Source organism: Oncorhynchus gorbuscha, linkage group LG19 (genome assembly GCF_021184085.1).
Source record: "Oncorhynchus gorbuscha isolate QuinsamMale2020 ecotype Even-year linkage group LG19, OgorEven_v1.0, whole genome shotgun sequence".
Classification (NCBI taxonomy): Eukaryota; Metazoa; Chordata; class Actinopteri; order Salmoniformes; family Salmonidae; genus Oncorhynchus; species Oncorhynchus gorbuscha.
The window spans coordinates 10,729,996-10,752,916 of NC_060191.1; the positions used below are offsets into that span (position 1 = coordinate 10,729,996).

General features: G+C 44.2%; 1 protein-coding gene across 1 annotated transcript; it reads left to right on the forward strand.

Moving 5' to 3' along the window:
* The first annotated feature begins 6,247 nt into the window (after window positions 1-6,247).
* LOC124006398 (uncharacterized protein K02A2.6-like) lies at window positions 6,248-13,680 on the forward strand. The gene is made up of 2 exons (XM_046316390.1): window positions 6,248-8,297; window positions 12,968-13,680. Coding segments are annotated over exons 1-2 (1,074 nt in total). The 5' UTR covers window positions 6,248-7,225; the 3' UTR covers window positions 12,970-13,680.
* Window positions 13,681-22,921: the final 9,241 nt, after the last annotated feature.

The window sequence follows — 22,921 nt, forward strand, 5'->3', positions numbered from 1 at the left end:
CCGGGTAGCACAGCTCCGGACGAATCAGTGCCCGAAGCCTCAGCTGGTTTGACCACCCTGGCTCACGGGTTGGCAGAAAACTCTGGGGTGGATACTTCCCTGACTAATTGGTTTGATAGTACATTTGGAAAATGGAAAAGTGTTATAATCACGGTGTTTTGGGCTGTATCAACCTGTATGACTGTTTTAATTTTATGCGGCTGTTGTCTAATTCCCTGTGTGCGAGGAGGCCTTGTTTCCAGGACTCTGGAAAGATCAATGACTCTACAGATGGTGCGTTATGGGCCGATTCCAGGTTCTGACCTGTGGAGGACTGAAGGCATGTCTACAGCGGAAGTGGACGAATCCGGATCTGTCATTTGTGGGGAATTTATGTTTGATGAGGCTAGTGTTGAGATGAAGGGGAGTTAGATTGTAATTGGTTTCCATGATTAAACTGTTTTTTAATTAAGGTCGTGACGAAAATCCGGAAGGAAGAGTTATGATTCTGATGTAGGTTTAAAAACAGTTGGATTTAAGGTTAGAATTGATTAATGAAATGTGGAGAGTTGGATAAACATTTATAATTGATTTGTTGATTATGTGTCTATTCATATGATAATCTGATAAACCTCTATAAAAAGGTTAGTTAAGTTCGTTTATACTTTCATTTTTTATGATTAAATAAAACTAGATGTAGAATTGAATGTATAATATTTGATCAAAGGGAGGATTGATAGAGGAAAATATAGTTTAGATGATCAATTATGTATACATAAATGATTAGAACCCTTCTATGCTAATACTATTATGTTATGATTTGAAAAGTATGGGTTCTTAATTGTACTGTTACTGAAAATGTAAGCAGAAATGAATTGTGTCTGTGTCTCCTGGGAAAGTTTAAGGAGGAGGAGTGATGCTGTGGCTTTTCAGACAGATAAGAAATGCCTGGGAAACGTTCCATTCCTAAAACAATGGGTTCTTGTGAGAATCGGAGAGAGGGCGGGAAACTGATGATGTCATGTTCAGTTTATAACCTGTGGAAATGTGTGTAAGCATTCAGTACTCATCAAGAATAAATGCTGAACTTGTTTTTACGACTGGTCTCTTGCTAATTCATGCAAATGATAAACTTACAACTTATCATGAATTAGAAATGAGTGCGAATTGAATTGATTTTGGCAATAAAACATAAAGGGATTAAGAATTCCTCTATCAGTAACACATCTCATCCTTCCCAGGAGATGTTAGACCAGCTTTAACTATCGCTCTCTTCATCTCAGCCAATGTAAAAGGGGCAGGCAATGCGCCTCCTCCACCACCTCTCTGATCCAGGACACCCAGATGTTCTCTTCTGACCCTCTCTCTCTCACACACACAAACTGTCCCTTCTCTGCCAAATGATTTGATCTGTGCACCTTCACAAATGCCTGGGCTAAAATCTCTGCCTTCTCCATGTTTCTCAATGCAACAGTTTTCCCCACTTGTCAGCACAGGGAGATTCCAATATCGTCTGTCCCCTCTCCCACTGGGGTAGTCCTGCCTATGTTTCATCAGAACCGGTGCCAATACTCCCTCTTTCCTGTCCTAATGGTCCTCCTTACTACTGCTTGTGCTTGCTATATCAGGTGCTAGTAGTTATTGGACCTTTTCAATATCTTGAAAGAACCATTCCTACTCTTTGCAGCTTCTCTGCACTCTTCAGTCCACCAGGAACTGCCTTTCTCCTTCTCCCCCTGTACCTGTGGGTATCACCTGCCTTGAGGCCTCTACTATTGCTCGTCTTACTACATCATTCACTGTTGCTATATCTGCACGGAGATCAACCCCAGACAGCCCGTGTTCACTCAACTCCTGAAACTGACCACACTCCACTTTTTGTGAAATATCCATCTCCTCAATCAATTTCCTGTTCTATCTCCCACCCTCATTCCTACAGTACATTAATGATAGGGTAGTGATCAATACTCCCTGTAGATTCCTCCCATACCTCCCAACTACATCTGCCTGCCATTGAACTTGAGATCAGAGTAGGATCCAGAGCTGATTCAATTCCAGTTACTGGGTCAATCCTGGTTCCCCAGCCATCATTAAGGCACATAAACCCTTTCTCATCCAGGAGTTCCTCAAACACTTGTCCATTTACATCAGTCCGAAATCCCCTCATCACATCACCCATCTCATATCTTGACCTTTTACACTCTCAATGGCCATCAACTCTTACGTGGGTTGTAAAAGTCATTTATTGTTATGCACAAAAATGTCAGCCAATTCTATGAAGAGCAAAACATTTATCTGATGAATCTGGATCCTATTTTGGCAGGTTGAACATCAAAATATCATACATTCCCTGGATATTTTAGAAGAAACAGATTACTTCATAAATACTAGACTACCATCTGAGTTGATTTAGCCTACTGTACTTGGTACTGGGGGAAAAAAATGTCTAGAGCCTTGCCGCTAATAATGTAATGTAAAGTAACTGTCTATTAAAAAATGATTTCATCATTGTAGGCCATTTATTGTTATTGAACAAATTAGTTACATTTATCACAAAATTACTTTTTGCGCAGCCATTCTTATTACAGTAATATTTGCAGAAAATCAATCATTGTTACAATATTGTATCCCTACTTCTTTGCTGTGTAACCAAGAAAGGACAGAATTGTCATGTATTGTCATATATTGTCATGTCTTGTCCCTGTGCTTTCTCTTCTATTCTTTTCCCCCTGCTGGTCTTATTAGGTTTCTTTCCCTCTCTCTATCCCTCTCTCTCTCTATCGTTCCGTTCCTGCTCCCAGCTGTTCCTCATTCTCCTTACGACCTCGTTTACTCTTTCACACCTGTCCCCTATTTTGCCCTCTGATTAAGTCTCTATTTCTCTCTCTGTTTCTGCTTCTGTCCTTGTCGGATCCTTGTTTGCTGTGCTGTGTTCTTGTTCCGTCCTGTCGTGGTTTGCCTTCATCAGATGCTGCGTGTGAGCAGGTGTCTCTGTCAGCTACGGCCTGCGCCTACCCGAAGGGACCTGCAGTCTGTGGCCGCTTATCCTGTTATTCCCCTCTACAAACTAGAGGATTTCTGTTATCCCCGTTTGGACATTTCCTGTTAAGGATTCAGGATTTGTTATTTTCTGTTTGGACTTGAATAAACTCAGTTTCTGTTAAGTCGCTTTTGGGTCCTCACTCACCTGCATAACAAGAATGGTTTAAATTACACAATTCATGATATTGGTTGTCCTGGGCTTGTTTATGCATGTATTATTTGTTTTCATCAAACAGTGTTGAATATGTAGTAAATAAATAACAGACTTGAGTACTGCACACTAACGCACTAATCACTGTACACGTGATCGTCCATGAGGGATGCCATTTACCAACACATAAAAATACGTTGTTTTTATTTACTGGTAATAAACAGTACTGAGACCACATGCAGCCTGAAAAACAAATATATACAGAGAGAAACATACTGTTTGAAACTGGCTTCTAATAATCCATGTACTGACTTTATTCTTTATTTTCTTTCAACTTTGTGGTGAAGGAATGACATTTTAGCTCATACCCCATGTGCCGAGAATGAAGCATAAAGGAAGTACTGCAGTGGGTGAGTTCGTTTTACTCCGGGTGGGCGGGTTTCTCACATTTTAAACCATTCCATTGGCCCTTAGGTGAAACCTCAAAAGAGAGGAACTGAACCATAAACCTATGTACCGTGAACAGCCAGTGGTGTAAAGTACTTAAGTAAAACATACTTTAAAGTACTACTTAAGTAGTTTTTGACAACTTTTACTTTACTACATTCCTAAATAAAATGGTGTACTTTTTACTCCATACATTTTCCCTGACACCCAAAGGTACTCGTTACATTTTGAATGCTTAGCAGGTCAGGAAAATTGTTTAATTCACACACTCTGTTATGGGTGTTAGATGGCACAGTGATGCCATCTGTTGGTAAATGTTCATTACTGCAACTCTTGTGTTTTACCGGGGTGCTTGAGATACCCGGATGTGTGGTCATGTACCGAACAAGACTGGTTACTCGCATCAATGCCTCTGTCTCGTCATTTAACATTCAAACATGGTATGAGAGTCAGATAACTAACCATGCTTTCCGCAAATTAGAGTCACCTGCTCTGGTTTACAAACAAATGCTTATTTGTGTAAAATTTCGCCCGGAATTGGCCTTAGTTAGAGTGAGTTTGGTAGTTAGCTTCAGTGTTGTTAGCACCGGTTAGACATGGCAGCGAACATTCCCCTCCCCCGTTATGAATCTCAGCGGGGATTGGAGCACGAACTGGGATATGTTTAGAGGTGAATGGGAGGACTATGCGCTAGCAACGGGACTTCTGGAAAAGGAAGATGAGGTAGTGGCTACCACTTTGAGGACTATAATGGGAACTGAATGCCGACACGTATACAAACACAACCTGAACCTAACAGCAGCTCTGCAAGGTAACGCTATAGCTATTCTTGATGCTCTTGAACATTACTTTACGCCAGGAAAGAACGTCATCTACGAGCGTTATGTTTTCGGTCGTTGCAAACAGGAGGACGGGGAGTCCATTGACAGCTTTGTCACTAGGTTAAGGGAAAAGGCAGCTACATGTGACTATGGTGCTTTAAGAAATGAACTGATCAGAGATACGTTTGTGCTTGGCATAACTGATGCGGGCATTCGTAGACGTTTGCTGAGAGAACGTGACCTGACGCTGGCCTTGGCAGTGGAGACATGCCGTGCAGCAGAGCTTATTGATATACGGAAAAGGTCCATGGAGCTAGAAAGGCAACATAAGGACAATGTCAATGCTACATTCAGGCAGCCAGTAAAGAAATTCCCCTTTGCCACAGCTAATGCTAATGCTAATAGTACAGCCCACTCTGCAGTAGACAACCCCAATACATGCCGGTATTGTGGCATTTCTCATGGACGAGGAAAAGAACACTGCCCAGCCTATGGAAAGATATGCAAATCCTGTGGTACAGCTAATCACTTCGCAAGGGTCTGCATGAAAAGCAAGAGAAAGGAGGGTAAAGTGCACTCCATGGAAACAAACACAGATGAAGGGAACGACAGCACATAGGATGTACATGCTAGCGAGTGCATAGGGGCAATAAGGGCAAAAGGACAAAAGTGGTTTGTCACTCTGCTACTTAATAATAAACCACAGCAATGCCAGCTAGATTCAGAGGCCACATGCAACGTTATGAGCCTTAAAGACAAAAGGAGGCTCGCGCCCAGAGACAAACTCACACAGAGTAGCACCAAGCTGAAACTGTATTCAGGCCAGTTCATGACCTCTTTAGACCTGTTTGTGACAGAGTGTGTTTTACGTGGCCAGAAATACACCCTTGAGTTTGAAATAGTTGAGGCTAGTCAACAGCCATTACTGTCAGGTTCTACATGTGAACGCCTTGGACTTATTAACTTCACCATCCCAGCTGATCTTAACATTATAGACAAAGTCCAGGCTGGGCCCCTGAGCAAGGAGACACTCCTAAGCAAGTACCATGATATCTTCAATGCACCGGTCGAGTCAGTTCCTGGGGAAGTCCACTTTGAGTTGGATGCAGCAATCCAGCCTGTCCAGTGTGCACCCTGCAATGTACCAGTGGCCATGAAAGCAGCTACGAAGGCTCAGCTTGACAAATACGAAGCAGATGGCCACATCATATCCGTCACTGAGCCTACGGACTGGATAAGTAATATGGTTATCGTCAAGAAACCAGACAAGCTACGGATATGCATTGATCCTAAACACCTCAACCGGGCTCTTCGATGTTCACATTACATTATGCCCATGTTGGAGGATGTTCTTTACAAGCTCCCAAAGGCCAGAGTCTTCACGCTCGTGGATGCCAGAGATGCCTTCCTGCAGTGCAAGCTCGACGAGCCCAGCAGCTACATGACCACCTTTTGGACACCCTGGGGCCGGAAGAGGTGGTTGAAGCTTCCGTTTTGTGTCTCCATGGCTCCAGAGGTGTATCAGCGGAAACAGCATGAGCTGTTGATGGGACTCAGTGGCGTGGAACCCATAGAAGATGAAATCCTCGTAGTGGGCTGTGGGGACAGTGATGAGGAGGCAGAATGTGACCATGATGCCAAGCTGCTGGCCCTGATGGTCAAATGCAGACAGGTCAAGATAAGGCGAAGCATAAAAAAGCTTCAGTTTAAAGTGCCAGAGGTCCGCTTTCATGGGCACATCTTGTCCTCCACAGGATTGAAGGCGGATCCTGAAAAAGTGAAGGCTGTCTTGGAAATGCCCCACCCATCTGACGTGAAGGGAGTGCAGCGCTTCGTCGGATTCGTCACCTACCTGGCCAAATTCCTACCACGGCTCTCTGAAGTGTGTGAGCCACTGAGGAGGCTCATGGACAAGGACACCATCTGGCATTGGCTCCCAAAACATGACACAGCGGTGAGGGAAATAAAACAACTAGTCACCCAGACACCTGTACTGCGATACTACAATGTGTCAAAACCTGTCACAATTCAGAGTGACTCAAGCCAGTATGGACTTGGCTGTTGCCTCATGCAGGAGGGCCAGCCTGTGGCATTCACCTCTAGGGCACTCACCCCAACAGAGCAGAACTATGCCCAGATAGAGAAGGAGTGCCTCAGCATTGTGTTTGCATGCCAACACTTACACCACTACCTGTACGGGCGCGACAATATTACCGCAGAGACAGATCACAAGCCCCTTATTGCTATATTCAGCAAGCCTCTCCTGAATGCCCCAAAACGACTGCAGAGCATGCTACTGGCCCTACAAAACTACAACCTCAAGGTGGTGTATAAGCCAGGGCCAGAGATGTATGTGAGTGACACGCTCAGCAGGGCTACTGCATCAGGCACTCACACACGCTCCATGCATGAACAACACGCAGTGTGCAGCTTACAAACAGAGCAAGTGGATGTTGAACACATCAACGAGGCTGACTACCTTAATGTTATGGACCAGCGCCTTATACAAATCAGACAGCACACAGACAGGGACGGGAAACTCCAGGCATTGAGGTCTGTGATTCTGATGGTCTGGCCCGACTGCAGGGAAGAAACTGCTTTAGCCGTCAGAGAATATTGGCCAGTCAAAGAGGAGCTCAGTGTTCAAAACGGAGTAATATTCAAGAGTCAGAGAGTCGTTATTCCCCAGTCTCTGCGCCCTGAGATGTTGGCACGTGTGCACTCAAGTCACATAGGAGGTGAGGCCTGTTACAGACAAGCACGTGACACACTGTATTGACCAGGAATGCAGAGTGAAATCAAAGACTATGTCAGTAAATGCACAATCTGCAATGAATATGCCATTGAGCAACAGAGAGAGACAATGATGTCCCACGAGCTACCGATGCGCCCCTGGCAGATAGTAAGTCTAGATCTCTTCCAGCACAGTGGCAAAGACTTTCTGCTGGTAGTCGATCATTACTCAGACTTTTGGGAGATTGACCTCCTCCCTGACCTCTCAGCAGAGACAACGATCAAATGCTGCAAGGCTCAGTTTGCCCGCTATGGCCAGCCAGATAGGGTCATTTCAGACAATGGACCCCAATTCTCCGGAGTTGAGTTCCGAAAATTTGCTGCAGGATGGGAATTCGAGCACATCACTTCATCACCACGACACCCAAAAGCTAATGGGAAGGCGGAGTCCGCAGTAAAAATCGCAAGGACCCTCTGCAAAAAGGCTCTGCGAGAGAGCAAAGATGTCTGGAAAGCAATCCTGCAGTGGCGCAATACCCCGACAAAAGGCATGGACAGCAGCCCGGCACAGCGCCTCATGGCACGGCGCTTAAAAGCAGCTCTGCCAGTAGCCAGCATTCTCCTAGAGCCATGTGTGGTGACAGACGTGCTGGTGAAGCTACGTCACAGAAGACAGGTCTCCAAGTTCATCTATGACAAATCAGCAAAAGACTTACCTGAGCTCAGGGTGGGTGAAACGGTGCGAATGGAGCCACTACCAGGGGACCAGACAGGCCTCTGGAGACTAAGATCCTGTGTACAGAAAGTGGCACCACGCTCCTACTTGGTCGAAGTGAATGGATCACTGTACCGTCGTAACAGGGTTGACCTTCAGATTGCTGAGCCAGCACCTACTCAGGACCCTGATGGCCAAAGGGGTCGCATGACAAAAGACAGAACCCCAGCAAGTCACATGGGGGCTGAGGCACTGGGCGAAGAGCCAGGGGATCACAGGTCGGCCGCTCCCTCGCCCATCAATTCTCCCCTTAGACATTCAGGTGACGGAAACCCGCAGTCCTCGCAGACAAGCCCCCTGTCTTTTCACGCTGCGGGCGTCTGTCCCAGCCACCAAAAATACTTAATCTGTAGGTTTCCCATCAGGGATTGTTGACAGAGATAAAAGTGAAGAGAATATCAAAATGTGTTTTTGTTACCTGAAAAAAAAATTAAATACTAAACTGTTCATGTTGGAAATTGTTACTAGGTTTGTTTTGTTAGTGAATTGACACCTCCTGTCCTATTTTAAATGGAAGATGTTATGGGTGTACGATGGCACAGTGATGCCATCTGTTGGTAAATGTTCATTACTGCAACTCTTGTGTTTTACCACTAAACAATGTGCAAGGGGTGCCTGAGGTGTGTTGAGTTATGTAGTAATTATATGTTTTATAACCTTAAAGGGATGGCTCAAGTAATTTCACTCGTTTAAACATTTTCTTACATTTAAAGCAGGTAGTGACATCAATCTTCAGGTTTTAAAACTAGCCACTGCCAACAAATGCTAATTGAAATATCTTCACTAAACTGTCATTCTCCCCTTTTGCCACATTCATGGCCAAATCATCTCTTGCGTGGATTGTTGGTCAATGATTTCACCTATAATTTAATGGCAAGGGCTAGTTAAACAAAACTCAATCGTGGATTGTTGAGCTAATCTTTTAACGGTGACATCATATAATGGAATCAATGGCCTAATTGACATTTACTTTCACAAATGGTGTCATGTTTTGTCTTATTTTGTCTTGTCATTTTGCTTTTCCCTCTGTTCGTTTTCCCCCTGCTGGTCTTTTTAGGTTCGTTCCCCTCTTTCTCTCTTCCTCCCTCTCTCTCCTCTCTATCGCTCCGTTCCTGCTCCCAGCTGTTCCTATTCCCCTAATCAATCATTTAGTCTTCCCACACCTGTTCCCTATCTTTTCCCCTGATTAGAGTCCCTATTTCTCCCCTTGTTTTCCGTTTCTGCCCTGTCGGATCCTTGTCTATTGTTCACCGTGCTGTGTCTGTGTATCGCCCTGTCGTGTCGTGTTTCCCTCAGATGCTGCGTGGTGAGCAGGTGTCTGAGTCTGCTACGTTCAAGTGCCTTCCCGAGGCAACCTGCAGTTCATGATCGAGTCTCCAGTCTGTTCTCGTCATTACGAGTGGAATTGTGCTTTATGATTGTATATTTACTTTACTGGATTAAAGATTCTGTTTTCGCCAAGTCGCTTTTGGGTCCTCATTCACCTGCATAACAGAAGGATCCGACCAAGAATGGACCCAGCGACTATGGATTCTCTCTACTCTACTCTCGAGTTCCAGGGAGCGATGCTCGGCAGACACGAGCAGGAATTGTCTGCTGCTCGGCATGCCGTTGAGACCCTGGCCGCTCAGGTCTCCGACCTCTCAGGACAGTATCAGAGTCTTCGTCTCGTGCCACCAGCTACTTCCGGGTCTTCCGAGCCTCCGGAACCTAGGGTTAATAACCCACCATGTTATTCTGGGCAGCCCACTGAGTGCCGCTCCTTTCTCACCCAGTGTGATATAGTGTTCTCTCTCCAACCCAACACATACTCAAGAGAGAGAGCTCGGATTGCCTACGTCATATCACTTCTTACTGGTCGGGCTCGGCAGTGGGGCACAGCTATCTGGGAGGCAAGCGCTGAGTGTACTAACAATTATCTGAACTTTAAAGAGGAGATGATAAGAGTTTTTGATCGTTCAGTTTTTGGGAAAGAAGCTTCCTGGTCCCTGTCTTCCCTATGTCAAGGTAATCGATCCATAACGGATTACTCTATAGAGTTTCGCACTCTTGCTGCCTCCAGTAACTGGAACGAGCAGGCGTTGCTCGCTCGTTTTCTGGAGGGACTCCACGCTAAGGTTAAGGATGAGATTCTCTCTCGGGAGGTTCCATCCAGCGTGGATTCTTTGATTGAACTCGCTATTCGCATTGAACGACGGGTAGATCTTCGTCACCGAGCTCATAGAAGAGAGCTCGCGTTAACTGTGTCTCCCCTCTCTCGGACACTACCATCTTTCCCCACTGACTCAGGTGTTGAGCCCATGCAGCTGGGGGGTATTCGCATTTCGACTAAGGAGAGGGAACGGAGAATCACCAACCGCCTCTGTCTCTATTGCGGTTCCGCTGGTCATTTTGTCATTTCATGTCCAGTTAAAGGCCAGAGCTCATCAGTAAGCGGAGGGCGACTGATAAGCGCTACTAAACGGTCCTCTCCGTCAAGTACCTGTACTACTTTACCGGTCCATCTACGCTGGACCGGATCGGCAGCTTCCTGCAGTGCATTAATAGACTCTGGGGCGGAGGGCTGTTTTATGGACGAAGCCTGGGCTCAGGAACATGACATTCCTCTCAGACAGTTAGGGGAGCCCACGGTCATGTTCGCCTTGGATGGTAGTCCTCTCCCCAGTATATTATGTGAAACACTACTTTTAACCCTCACTGTATCTGGTAACCATAGTGAGACCATTTCTTTTTTGATTTTTTGTTCACCTTTTACTCCTGTTGTTTTGGGTCATCCCTGGCTAGTGTGTCATAATCCTTCTTTTGATTGGTCTAGTAATTCTATCCTTTCCTGGAACGTTTCTTGTCATGTGAAGTGTTTAATGTCTGCTATTTCTCCTGTTTGTTCTGTCCCCTCTTCTCAGGAGGAACCTGGTGATTTGACAGGAGTGCCGGAGGAATATACTGGTCTGCGCACGGTCTTCAGTCGGTCCAGAACCAACTCCCTTCCTCCTCACCGGTCGTATGATTGTTGTCCTGATCTCTTCAAGAAGCGTTTTGCATCCGCTCCTATCCTTGTTGCACCTGACGTCACTAAACCGTTTATTGTTGAGGTTGACGCGTCGGGGTGGGCGTGGGAGCCATTCTGTCCCAGCGCTCCGATACTGACGATGGGGTCCACCCTTGTGCGTATTTTTCTCATCGCCTGTCACCGTCGGAACGTAACTATGATGTGGCTAACCGCGAACTGCTCGCCATCCGTTTAGCCCTAGGCAAATGGCGACAGTGGTTGGAGGGGGCGACCGTTCCTTTTTGTCGTTTGGACTGACCAAAAGAACCTTGAGTACATCCGTTCTGCCAAACGACTGAATGCGCGTCATGCTCGTTGGGCGTTGTTTTTCGCTCGTTTCGAATTCGTTATTTCTTATTGCCCGGGTACTAAGAACACCAAGCCTCATGCTTTATCCCGTCTCTTTAGTTCTTCTGTGGCTTCTACCGATCCCGAGGGGATCCTTCCTGTTGGGCGTGTTGTCGGGTTGACTGTCTGGGGAATTGAGAGACAGGTTAAGCAAGCACTCACGCACACTGCGTCGCCGCGCGCTTGCCCTAGTAACCTTCTTTTCGTTCCTGTTTCTACTCGTCTGGCTGTTCTTCGGTGGGCTCACTCTGCCAAATTAGCTGGCCATCCCGGCGTTCGGGGTACGCTTGCTTCTATTCGCCAGCGGTTTTGGTGGCCTACTCAGGAGCGTGACACGCGCCGTTTCGTGGCTGCGTGTTCGGACTGCGCGCAGAAGAAGTCTGGTAATTTTTTTTCTGCTTCTGCTCCTGGTCTTGCTGGGTCTCAGTCTGTTCCCTGCCATCGCATCTCTCCTGTTCTTGTTCCTGCCCTTGCTGTGTCTCAGTCTGTCCCTAGTTGTTACTCTCCTGGCCTGTTTGGTCCTGTTTGCTCTAAAGCTTTCAGTTCTCTACCCGTGTCTCATTTTTTTTTTTTAGAGTAGTACCCTAGTTTCCCTTTTTTCGTTTTTCGTTACGGTCCTGAGGAGAGGAGTTGGGTTCTTTCTCGGGACGTGCTGGACCGTTTGTGATCTATGATTTCCTCCGTTGCCGCCAGTGTTCCTCCTCGAGAGCGCCAGGAGGCGCTCGGTGAGTGGGGGGGTACTGTCATGTTTTGTCTTATTTTGTTTTGTCATTTTGCTTTTCCCTCTGTTCGTTTTCCCCTGCTGGTCTTTTTTAGGTTCGTTCCCCTCTTTCTCTCTTCCTCCCTCTCTCTCCTCTCTATCGCTCCGTTCCTGCTCCCAGCTGTTCCTATTCCCCTAATCAATCATTTAGTCTTCCCACACCTGTTCCCTATCTTTTCCCCTGATTAGAGTCCCTATTTCTCCCCTTGTTTTCCGTTTCTGCCCTGTCGGATCCTTGTCTATTGTTCACCGTGCTGTGTCTGTGTATCGCCCTGTCGTGTCGTGTTTCCCTCAGATGCTGCGTGGTGAGCAGGTGTCTGAGTCTGCTACGTTCAAGTGCCTTCCCGAGGCAACCTGCAGTTCATGATCGAGTCTCCAGTCTGTTCTCGTCATTACGAGTGGAATTGTGCTTTATGATTGTATATTTACTTTACTGGATTAAAGACTCTGTTTTCGCCAAGTCGCTTTTGGGTCCTCATTCACCTGCATAACAAATGGAGTCCTCCACATGCTCCAGTTGGTATCACAGCTCCTGTGCTGGGGTATCCATCACCATTTACCATCAACACAGAGATATTCCTGCCTTACAATGAATGTGCCCACCCTGCCACCACTGGAGACCTACACACCAAGGCTACTATTGCGTTGATACTGGGTCGAATCGTCCGGGGTATCGTCGGGTGGGCCACAGTGTCTCCTGAACCCTCATATCTCAGCCTCCAGTATTTATGCTGCAATAGTTTGTGTTGGGGGGCTAGGGCCAGTCTGTTATATCTGGAGTATTTTTCTCCTGTCTTATCCGGTGTCCTGTGTGACTTTAAGTATGCTCCCTCTAATTCTCTCTCTCTCCCTCCCCTCCCAGAGGACCTGGGACGATGCCTCAGGACTACCTGGCCTGAAGACTCTATGCTGTCCCCAATCCACCTGGTTGTGCTGCTGCTCCAGCTTCAACTGTTCTGCCTGTGGCTATGGAACCCTGACCTGTTCACCTGTAATGGGTGCGTGTCGTGGCAGGGAAGTCACGGGCAGGAAAACGAACTTGGTATTAACGGAGTCGTTTAATAAGTGCTCATAAAACTCCAAAAACAAAAATATACCAAAAAATAATGCAAGTGGGTACAAAACCCGTCGCACATCGAAACATGACTTGCACATAACATACAATAAAATACCATCTCCGACAAGGACATGAGGGGAAACAGAGGGTTAAATACACAACATGTAATTGATGGGATTGAAACCAGGTGTGAAGGAAAACAAGACAAAAACAATGGAAAATGAAAAATTGATCAGTGATGGCTAGAAGGTCGGTGACGTCGACCGCCAAACACCTCCCGAACAAGGAGAGGGACCGACTTCTGCGGAAGTCGTGACATCAACGGACGTGCGACCTTGTCCCGAACCTGCTGTTTTTGACTATCTCTCTCTCTCTACAACACCTGCTGACTCTAACTCTGAATGCTTGGCTATAAAAGCCAACCTACATTTACTCCTGAGGTGCTGACCTGTTACTCTCTACAACCACTGTGATTATTATTATTTGACCCTGCTGGTCATCTATGATCGTTTGAACATCTTGGCCATGTACTGTTATAATCTCCACCCGGCACAGCCAGAAGACGACTGGCCACCCCTCAGAGCCTGATTCCTCTCGGTTTCTTCCTAGGTTCCTGCATTCTAGGGAATTTTTCCTAGCCACCATGCATGTTTTAGGTTGGGTTTCTGTATAGCTCTTTGACTGATGTAAAAATGGCTTTATAAATACATTTCTTTTTTTACCCCTTTTTCATGGTATCCAATTGTTTAGTAGCTACTATCTTGTTTCATCGCTACAACTCCCATACAGGCTCGGGCGAGACGAAGGTTGAAAGTCATGTGTCCTCCAATACACAACCCAACCAAGCCGCACTGCTTCTTAACACAGCACCCTCCAACCCGGAAGCCAGCCGCACCAATGTGTCGGAGGAAACACTGTGCACCTGGCAACCTTGGTTAGCGCACACTGCGCCCGGCCCGCCACAGGAGTCGCTGGTGCGCGATGAGACAAGGATTTCCCTACCGGAAACCCTAACACTCCCTAACCCAGACGACGCTAGGCCAATTGTGCATCGCCCCACGGACCTCCCGGTCGCAGCTGTTTACTACAGAGTCTGGGCGCGAACCTAGAGTCTCTGGTGGCGCAGCTGGCACTGCAGTACAGCGCCCTTAACCACTGCGCCACCCGGGAGGCTATTTGTTTGATGTTTTAGGGCTGTCACCGCCAGAAAAAAATCTTGGCCGACTGAGAACTGTTCTTTCGACCAATCAATTGGTCGCAATGTTTAAATGTATTTAAACACGCCCTATGTGTTTGAAGAAACCGACTACATATGCTTTGAGCTTGTCTAATGCTTAAGCACCCTGTTTGATTAAATAATTTTGCTGTTGCATGAGGCTTGGCGCTCACAGAGTCAGTAGGCTATTAAACACTGAAACAGCCAACAGAAGCCGGAACTGTCTTTCTGTAGAGATGTAACAGTTAGGCTATTGATTATATAACTAATTAAGTGTGTTTGCGCCCTCCTCAATTTTAGGCTTAGCCCTTAGCTCTGTAGAGATGTAACAGTTAGGCTATTGATTATATAACTAATTAAGTGTGTTTGCACTCTCTTCAATTAATTTTAGACTTAGCCCTGTTGGCACAGGACTAGTATTACTAGAGAACATTGGTTATGTAATTATTACCCCAAAATGTCCCTTATTCCAGAGGATGATTGGGACTGGATTTGTTTTTTCCAAACTGCCCCCTTTAATTCATATTTTAATCTTTTCAAATTAATACTTATGATGGAAGCCTGAAGTTTTTTTTGATCTTCACGGCTAGAAGGGAAAAATAACTTGGGAATCTGGTGAAGTTCAACTTTGTTGTTCATGCAATTGGAATTGTATTACTTTGGATTTGTCAAATGTACTATTGACATTGAGAGTTTTTTTGGACACACAGATGTGCCTTTGTTGCAACAAATGTAATTACTTCCTACAGCACATTTGTTACTTGTCGCTTAAAGTTTATGTGTGGAAAAGGTCATGTGTGACAATGTTCAGGTAACAGAAAAATTGGGAAAATATCAATGTCCATGTTTGATTTTAAAAAGTAACTATTTTTACTCAGTACTTTTGTAAATTAGATACTTTCCACTTTTACTTGTAGTTTTTTTTACTACAGTAAAATGTAATTAAAGTAACAGTACGCCGATAATGTCATAATATTGCAATACTCCACAGTTTATGGTTGAGCTGGCCTAAGCGAATGATTGTGGATTTCAGTGGTTTCGTTTTAAGTTTAATATACTAGTTTAATTTGGATTTTTTTTTAAACTACACTACCATTCAAAAGTTTGGGGTCACTTAGAAATGTCCTTGTTTTTAAAACTAAACTTTTTTTTTGTCCATTACAACAACATCAAATTTATCAGAAATACAGTGTAGACATTGTTAATGTTGTAAATGACTATTGTAGCTGGAAACGACAGACGTAGGCGTACAGAGGCCCATTATCAGCAACCATCACTCCTGTGTTCCAATAGTTTAATAATCCAAGTTTATCATTTATAAAGGCTAATTGATCATTCGAAAACGTTTTTGCAATTTTTAGCAGAGCTGAAAACTGTTGTCCTGATTAAAGAAGTGTCACGAATATTACCGAAGGTGGCTCCCCTTCTTGTTTGAGTGGCGCTCGGCGGTCGTCGTCGCCGGTCTACTAGCTGCCACCGATCCTTTGTTCTGTGTTCGTTTGGTTTTGTCTAAATGGTTTCACCTGTTCCTTGTTTGGTTGTTAGGGTGGGGTTATTTAAGTTTGTTTAGCCCGCCTCTGTTTGTGCAGGCTTGTTCATCTGTATTTGTGAGAGTCGTTAGTGGTTTGCTGGGTTTTCTCGCTGTCCTAGTATTTCACAGTAGGGTACTATATTGTTTTATAGTTACACCTGTGTTGGGTATACTATTTTGTTCCTGTGATTTTTTGGACATTAAAGCGTGTTTTTTCCCGCATCCTTTGCTCTCTGCGCCTGACTCCACACCCATTCACTCATTGAGCGTTACAAAAAGCAATAAAACTGGCCCTCTTTAGACTAGTTGAGTATCTTGAGCATTAGCATTTGTGGTTTTGATTACAGGCTCAAAATGACCAGAAACAAAGCACTTTCTTCTGAAACTCATCAGTGTATTCTTGATAGAAATGAAGGCTATTGCATGTGAGAACTTGCCAAGAAACTGAAGATCTCGTACAATGCTGTGTACAGAACAGCGCAAACTGTCTCTAACCAGAATAGAAAGGTGTGGGAGGCCCCGGTGCACAACTGAGCAAGAGGGAAAGTACATTAGAATGTCTAGTTTGAGAAACAGTACCTGCAAAACACTAGTCTCAACATCAATAGTGAAGAGGTGACTCAGGGATGATGGCCTTCTAGGCAGAGTTGCAAAGAAAAAGCCATATCTCAGACTGGCCAATCAAAATAAAATATTAAGATGGGCAAACGAACACAGACAGAGGAAGATTGGAAAAAAGTGTTATGGACAGACAAATCTAAGTTTGAGGTGTTCGGATATGTCTGTTGTCCAAAATAAATAAAGCATTGGGTGAAATCTCTTAAGATTATCCCAACAAATTGGCAACTAGAATGCCAAAGGTCTGCAAGGTTGTAATTGCTGCAAATGGAGGATTCTTTGACGAAAGCATAGTTTGAAAGAAACAATTATTATTTCAATTAAAATCATTATTTAGAACCTTGTCAACGTCTTGACTATATTTCATATCATTTTGCAACTCATTTCATGTATGTTTTCATGGAAAATAAGGACATTTCTAGGTGACCTCAAACTTTTGAACGGAAGTGTACGTATTCAGTTTTTCTCTTTTGAGTGGCTGTTACGGATACAGTTATCCTGTGTGTGTGTATCCTGTGTGTGTGTTTCTTTTCTCTCCTTCTCCCCTCACAGGTGAAAATCATCACTCCCCAATCAGTCAACAATCAATCATCAATCAGAAGACACACCTCCTCCTATTTCCTGACCTATCACAATTCCTTCCCCATGGTTTAAAACCCCATCATGTGTTTGTTCTAAAGCTCAGCTCAGCTCAATCTCTAGCTAAATCTCTAGCTCAATCTCTAGCTCAATCTCTCTGTAAATGCCATGTCTGTAGGTCTCTGTGTTTCTCTTGCTTTGTATCTTAACCTCTCTTTTGTTTAAAGCACCTCCATAGCACTTTGTCATCACCTGTGAGTATTGTTTTTGGTTATGGTGTTTGTTTGTTGCTCGTGGGAAAAGGGGGAAACCAAGACAAGTCGCCCATGGGCATACACTACCCGTAGGTGAACTTTGTTAAATGCACTAGTTAGAACTGGGCGGACCACCCACTGTATTTTTGGTTAGTTAGTTAGTTGTTGTTAAAGTAGGCTAGTCTAGCTTAGGGGTGTGTTTTTGTATATTTATTGTTTCTTTCCTTGGGTCCAGCTCAGCCCCTTTTCTTGCTCCCCCCATTACCGTGTGTTTATAAATAAACCTAGAGTTTGACGGTAGATTTCTGTTGTCGTGGTTATTTCGTTCACACTTTCACTTTGTCACAATAATAATTTGCATGAGTTATGTTACGGGTCTCATTACCATCCCCCCCTAGACTGTCGGGCCAAAAAGGGATTCGTAACATAAGTGGGGGCTCATCCGGGATCTGTCATAACTGACACCCATGCTGCTCATGTAGATTGTTGTAGTGGTATAGTTCAGTGTTGAGCGTCATAGCTGAAGTAGCATTAGTGTTTGCTATTTTCTTTGGCACTTGTGAAGTAGTGTAAAATGACTACTTTTGATTTGAAATCCTTTTTGGATAACCCTTCGTGGGAGGTTTTTGACAAATGTCGTAGAGTTGATTTAATGACCTTGGCTGACCATTATTCAGTATTGATTCCGCAGAGTTTAGTTAAGGCGGAGGTGAAACGGCTAGTATTAAATGTATTGTTGGAAGAGCAGGTGCTTGTGTTACCGCTGCCTGAGCCTACTACCCCTGTAGGGGATGTTGCTGCTCCTGTAAGCCCATTGGTGTCTGATAATGAGGGCGAGGCTAAAACACCAGCCACATTGTCCCGTTTTGAGCCACTCTCCCCACTGTCAAACGGTGATGCCAGGAGGGATGTCCGTTTAGCACAGTTCCAACTGGAGGTGGAAGAGAGCCCAAATTAGGCGAGAGACTCTCCAGTTGGAGATGTGTAAAATAGAGGCAGAAAAAGAACGAGAAGAACGGCATTTGGCGATGTGTAAAATTGAGGCAGACAGAGAACAAAGGCAGTTGGAGTTCAAAATGCGCCAGCTGGAACTGGAGGCAGAAACAGCGAGGCTAGCCTCCGGTCCTACTGTGCCTGTTTGTGAGCCGTCCTCACCTGCTGTGTCAAACACGTTTGACATTAGTAGGCAGATTGCCTTAGTACCTTTGTTCAGAGAGTCAGAGGTTGACTCCTATTTTTGTGTATTTGAGCGTATAGCCATAGCATTGAAATGGCCTGAAGAGGTATGGTGCCTATTACTTCAGTGTAAATTAACTGGTAAAGCCCAAGAGGTTTTGTCAGCGTTACCTCTGGAGGACAGTTTGAATTACGAAGTGGTCAAAGCTACTGTTCTTCGTGCCTATGAGCTTGTGCCTGAGGCATACCAACAGAGATTTAGGTCTCATAGAAAGTCTTCTAGTAAGACTTATGTGGAATTTGCTAGAGACAAGGGAAATCTGTTTGATAAATGGCATGCTGCTAGTAAGGTAACTGATTTCAACTCTCTCCGGGAGTTAATCTTGTTGGAAGAGTTTAAAAATTGCTTACCCGGACGCATTGTAGTTTACCTAAACGAACAGAAAGTATCCTGCCTGGCAGAAGCGTCTGTGTTGGCAGACGAGTTTGTGTTGACGCACAAGAGTGTGTTTTCGGCTCAAACTGAGAGTAGAGCCACTGAGTTTCCTACCTTTAGCCCTAGTCGGCCAGCAGTAGTATATCAAGCACGCCAGAAGAATGAGCGTCCCTGTTTCTATTGTCATAAAGTAGGACATATGATTAATGATTGCTTCCTGCTTAAACGCAAACAAGGGATGCCTCTTCGTGCCAAGCCACCAACAGGTGTTGCTCTAATTCGTACGGTTAAGAGGTCTGCAACAAAACAGGTGCCTCAGGGTAACTGTAGTTTGAAAGTCTCAGTCCCCGACCGCCGTTATGAACCATTCATTTTCGAGGGGTTTGTGTCCCTAACGAATGACGAAGCGTCTCAACGACCGGTTAAAATCCTTAGAGATACTGGTGCGGCGCAGTCATTTATATTGTCTGATGTGTTGCCCTTATCTGACGATACATATTGTGGTTCCAGTGTGTTAGTGCAGGGTATTGAAATGGGTTTTGTCCCAGTGCCATTGCACTTTGTGAAAGTACACTCTGAGTTAATCAGTGGAATATTCAGAGTGGGGGTACGTCCTATGTTGCCAGTGAAAGGTGTGACCTTTATAATGGGTAACGATATTGCCGGAGGAAAGGTAGTACCCGTATTGGATAAAAGTGACCATTCTCTCTCGAATGAGCTGGCACAGAGTTATCCACATGTGTTCCCCGCTTGTGCTGTCACTCGTGCTCAGGCACTACAAGAGGGTGACGTGATAGATTTGTCAAACACTGTTCTGTTCAAAGAGGTTGATCAAGAGGATGGATTGTGTGATACCTCTGAGAAGCTGATCACCTCTAACAAACAGCCCAGGAAAGAATCAAAGAACGTTGAACTTATTGCTGATGCAATACAGTTACCAGTCACTCGTGAGCAGCTGATTGCTAACCAAAAGCTTGACAACAAGCTTGCTAAATGTTTTTCTAGTGTTGTCTCATTGGAAGATGTGAAGAAGAAGAACGTGGCTTACTTCATTGATGGTAATCTCCTCATGCGTAAATGGAAATCCCATGTTGACGCGGATGGAGATTGGAATGCTGTTTACCAAATAGTGATTCCTACAGCCTTTCGACAAAATGTGTTATCCCTTGCTCATGATCACCAGTGGTCTGGTCATTTAGGAATCACAAAAACTTATGTTATTATGATCGGATCCTTCGACATTTCTTTTGGCCGGGTTTAAAACAAGATGTGGCTCAGTTCTGTCGGACATGCCACACATGTCAGATAACAGGAAAACCAAATCAGGTTATTCCTCCCGCTCCTCTTTGTCCCATACCTGTCATAGGTGAACCATTCGAGCATGTGGTGGTTGATTGTCGGACCGTTACCGAAGACAAAATCGGGTAACCAGTTTTTGTTCTGATAATGTGTTGGCAGATGCTTTGTCTCGTGTGTGAAAATGATTTCTGTATGTTTTGCAAGGTTGTTGCTTTGTTGTAAGTATTCATTGAATACTGTAGTCGCAACCCCTAGGGATGCTCTTTTAAGGGTGGGAGTGTTACGGATACAGTTATCCTGTGTGTGTGTATCCTGTGTGTGTGTTTCTTTTCTCTCCTTCTCCCCTCACAGGTGAAAATCATCACTCCCCAATCAGTCAACAATCAATCATCAATCAGAAGACACACCTCCTCCTATTTCCTGACCTATCACAGTTCCTTCCCCATGGTTTAAAAACCCCATCATGTGTTTGTTCTAAAGCTCAGCTCAGCTCAGCTCAGCTCAGCTCAGCTCAATCTCTAGCTCAATCTCTAGCTCAATCTCTCTGTAAATGCCATGTCTGTAGGTCTCTGTGTTTCTCTCGCTTTGTATCTTAACCTCTCTTTTGTTTAAAGCACCTCCATAGCACTTTGTCATCACCTGTGAGTATTGTTTTTGGTTATGGTGTTTGTTTGTTGCTCGTGGGAAAAGGGGGAAACCAAGACAAGTCGCCCATGGGCATACACTACCCGTAGGTGAACTTTGTTAAATACACTAGTTAGAACTGGGCGGACCACCCACGGTATTTTTGGTTAGTTAGTTAGTTGTTGTTAAAGTAGGCTAGTCTATCTTAGGGGGGTGTTTTTGTATATTTATTGTTTCTTTCCTTGGGTCCAGCTCAGCCCCTTTTCCTGGTCCCCCCATTACCGTGTGTTTATAAATAAACCTAGAGTTTGACGGTAGATTTCTGTTGTCGTGGTTATTTCATTCACACTTTCACTTTGTCACAATAATCATTTGCATGAGTTATGTTACGGGTCTCATTACCATCCCCCCTAGACTGTCGGGCCAAAAAGGGATTCGTAACAGTGACAATAGATAGCCTTCATAGCTACAGTAGGTATTTTAGTTTCTGCAACGTCTACAGAGAATGTTAACCATGATATTGATGAAAAAGGAACTTGGACAAAAAGTTGGTGTTTATCGGTGGCCTTATAAAGCCTTACTCTGCAACTTTTCATGAGGTAATGGCAGAGAGGTAAAGGCAGTTTGAATTACCATAATGGTATAAAGTCAATGACTCTTGATTAATCTAATGTATTGGAACAATTTGCTAAATGTCTTAAGTCCTAGGTATGATAGGATACGTTATACTATACTGACTGTATTAGTCTCAATTTACCATTCCAGAATGTCTATGATTTAAAAAATATTTTGTATAAAGTGACTTATCAATCAATATACAGTGCATTTGGAAAGTATTCAGAGCCTTTGACTCTTTCCAAATTTTGTTACGTTACAGCCTTATTTGTACAATTGATTACATAGTTTTTCTCTCATCAATCTACAAACAATAGCCCACAATGACAAAGCAAAAACAGGATTAGAAATTATTGCACATTAATTGTATAAAAACTCTGATGCTACAAGGTTGGCACGCCTGTATTTGGGGAGTTTCTCCCATTCTTCTCTGTCGATCCTCTCAAGCTCTGTCAAGTTCTATGGCGGTGTGGCTGCACAGCTATTTTCAGCTATTTAAGTCTCTCCAGAGATGTTTGATCGGCTTCAAGTCCTGGTTCTGGCAGGGACCAGGGGCAGAGCCTGAGGGGTGTCCGGGGGCCACCCCAAAATTTCATTCACTACTGGCAGTATGATGCTGGTTGACATCTCATTTCACCTCTTTTTGAAAGAATCATTTATTTTGACGTTTGGCGGCGCATTTTTCAAATTGAGGACGAGGAAGAGAGAATATTAACGTTGGAGCTCCACAAGCTCTTTTCGCAATTGGCGAAAGCATCATATTTCAAGTAAGTTTTAAGGTTTAGTAAGTTTTAGTATCGGGTTTAGGTTTCCTGAACAACTTTTACAAAAGTTGAGTTGCTATGTAAGTTAAATGTTAGACCATTGGCTCCATTAATAACAGACAGTTAATCAGATAAGAGATCGGTTCCCAATTTAGCCTCACGTTGTTTACATCTGTCCTAGTAATACACGAATATACAATGCAGTGTCATAAGTTACAGGATATGAATGTTTAGCTAATGTGGGGTAACTAGTAGGCTACAGCTGTCAGTGTTCAGCAAGTTAACATTCAGAAATTTGGAATCCATTAACTCAGATTTTCATACTTGAACTCAAAACAATTGTTATTATCAATCTGTTAATGTTACTCAAAAGATTACCACAATTTGCAGATAGCCTGTTTGCTATCGTAACGGTGTAAGAAATAATAGCTAGCTAAGTTACTTACTGCAGAGTAGGGCTATCCATGATCTAACTAGTAACTTGTAGTTGATTTTAAGGTACAGTTATGATAATGGGGATTTGTAATTAAGATTGAGATTGGACTAAAATGAGGGTAATTGGATGCATAGACTGTCTTATTTTCGCATAGGGTCAATTAAACATGAAAAGAAAGGGCGAGATATCAGACTTCTTTTTAAAGAAGCAA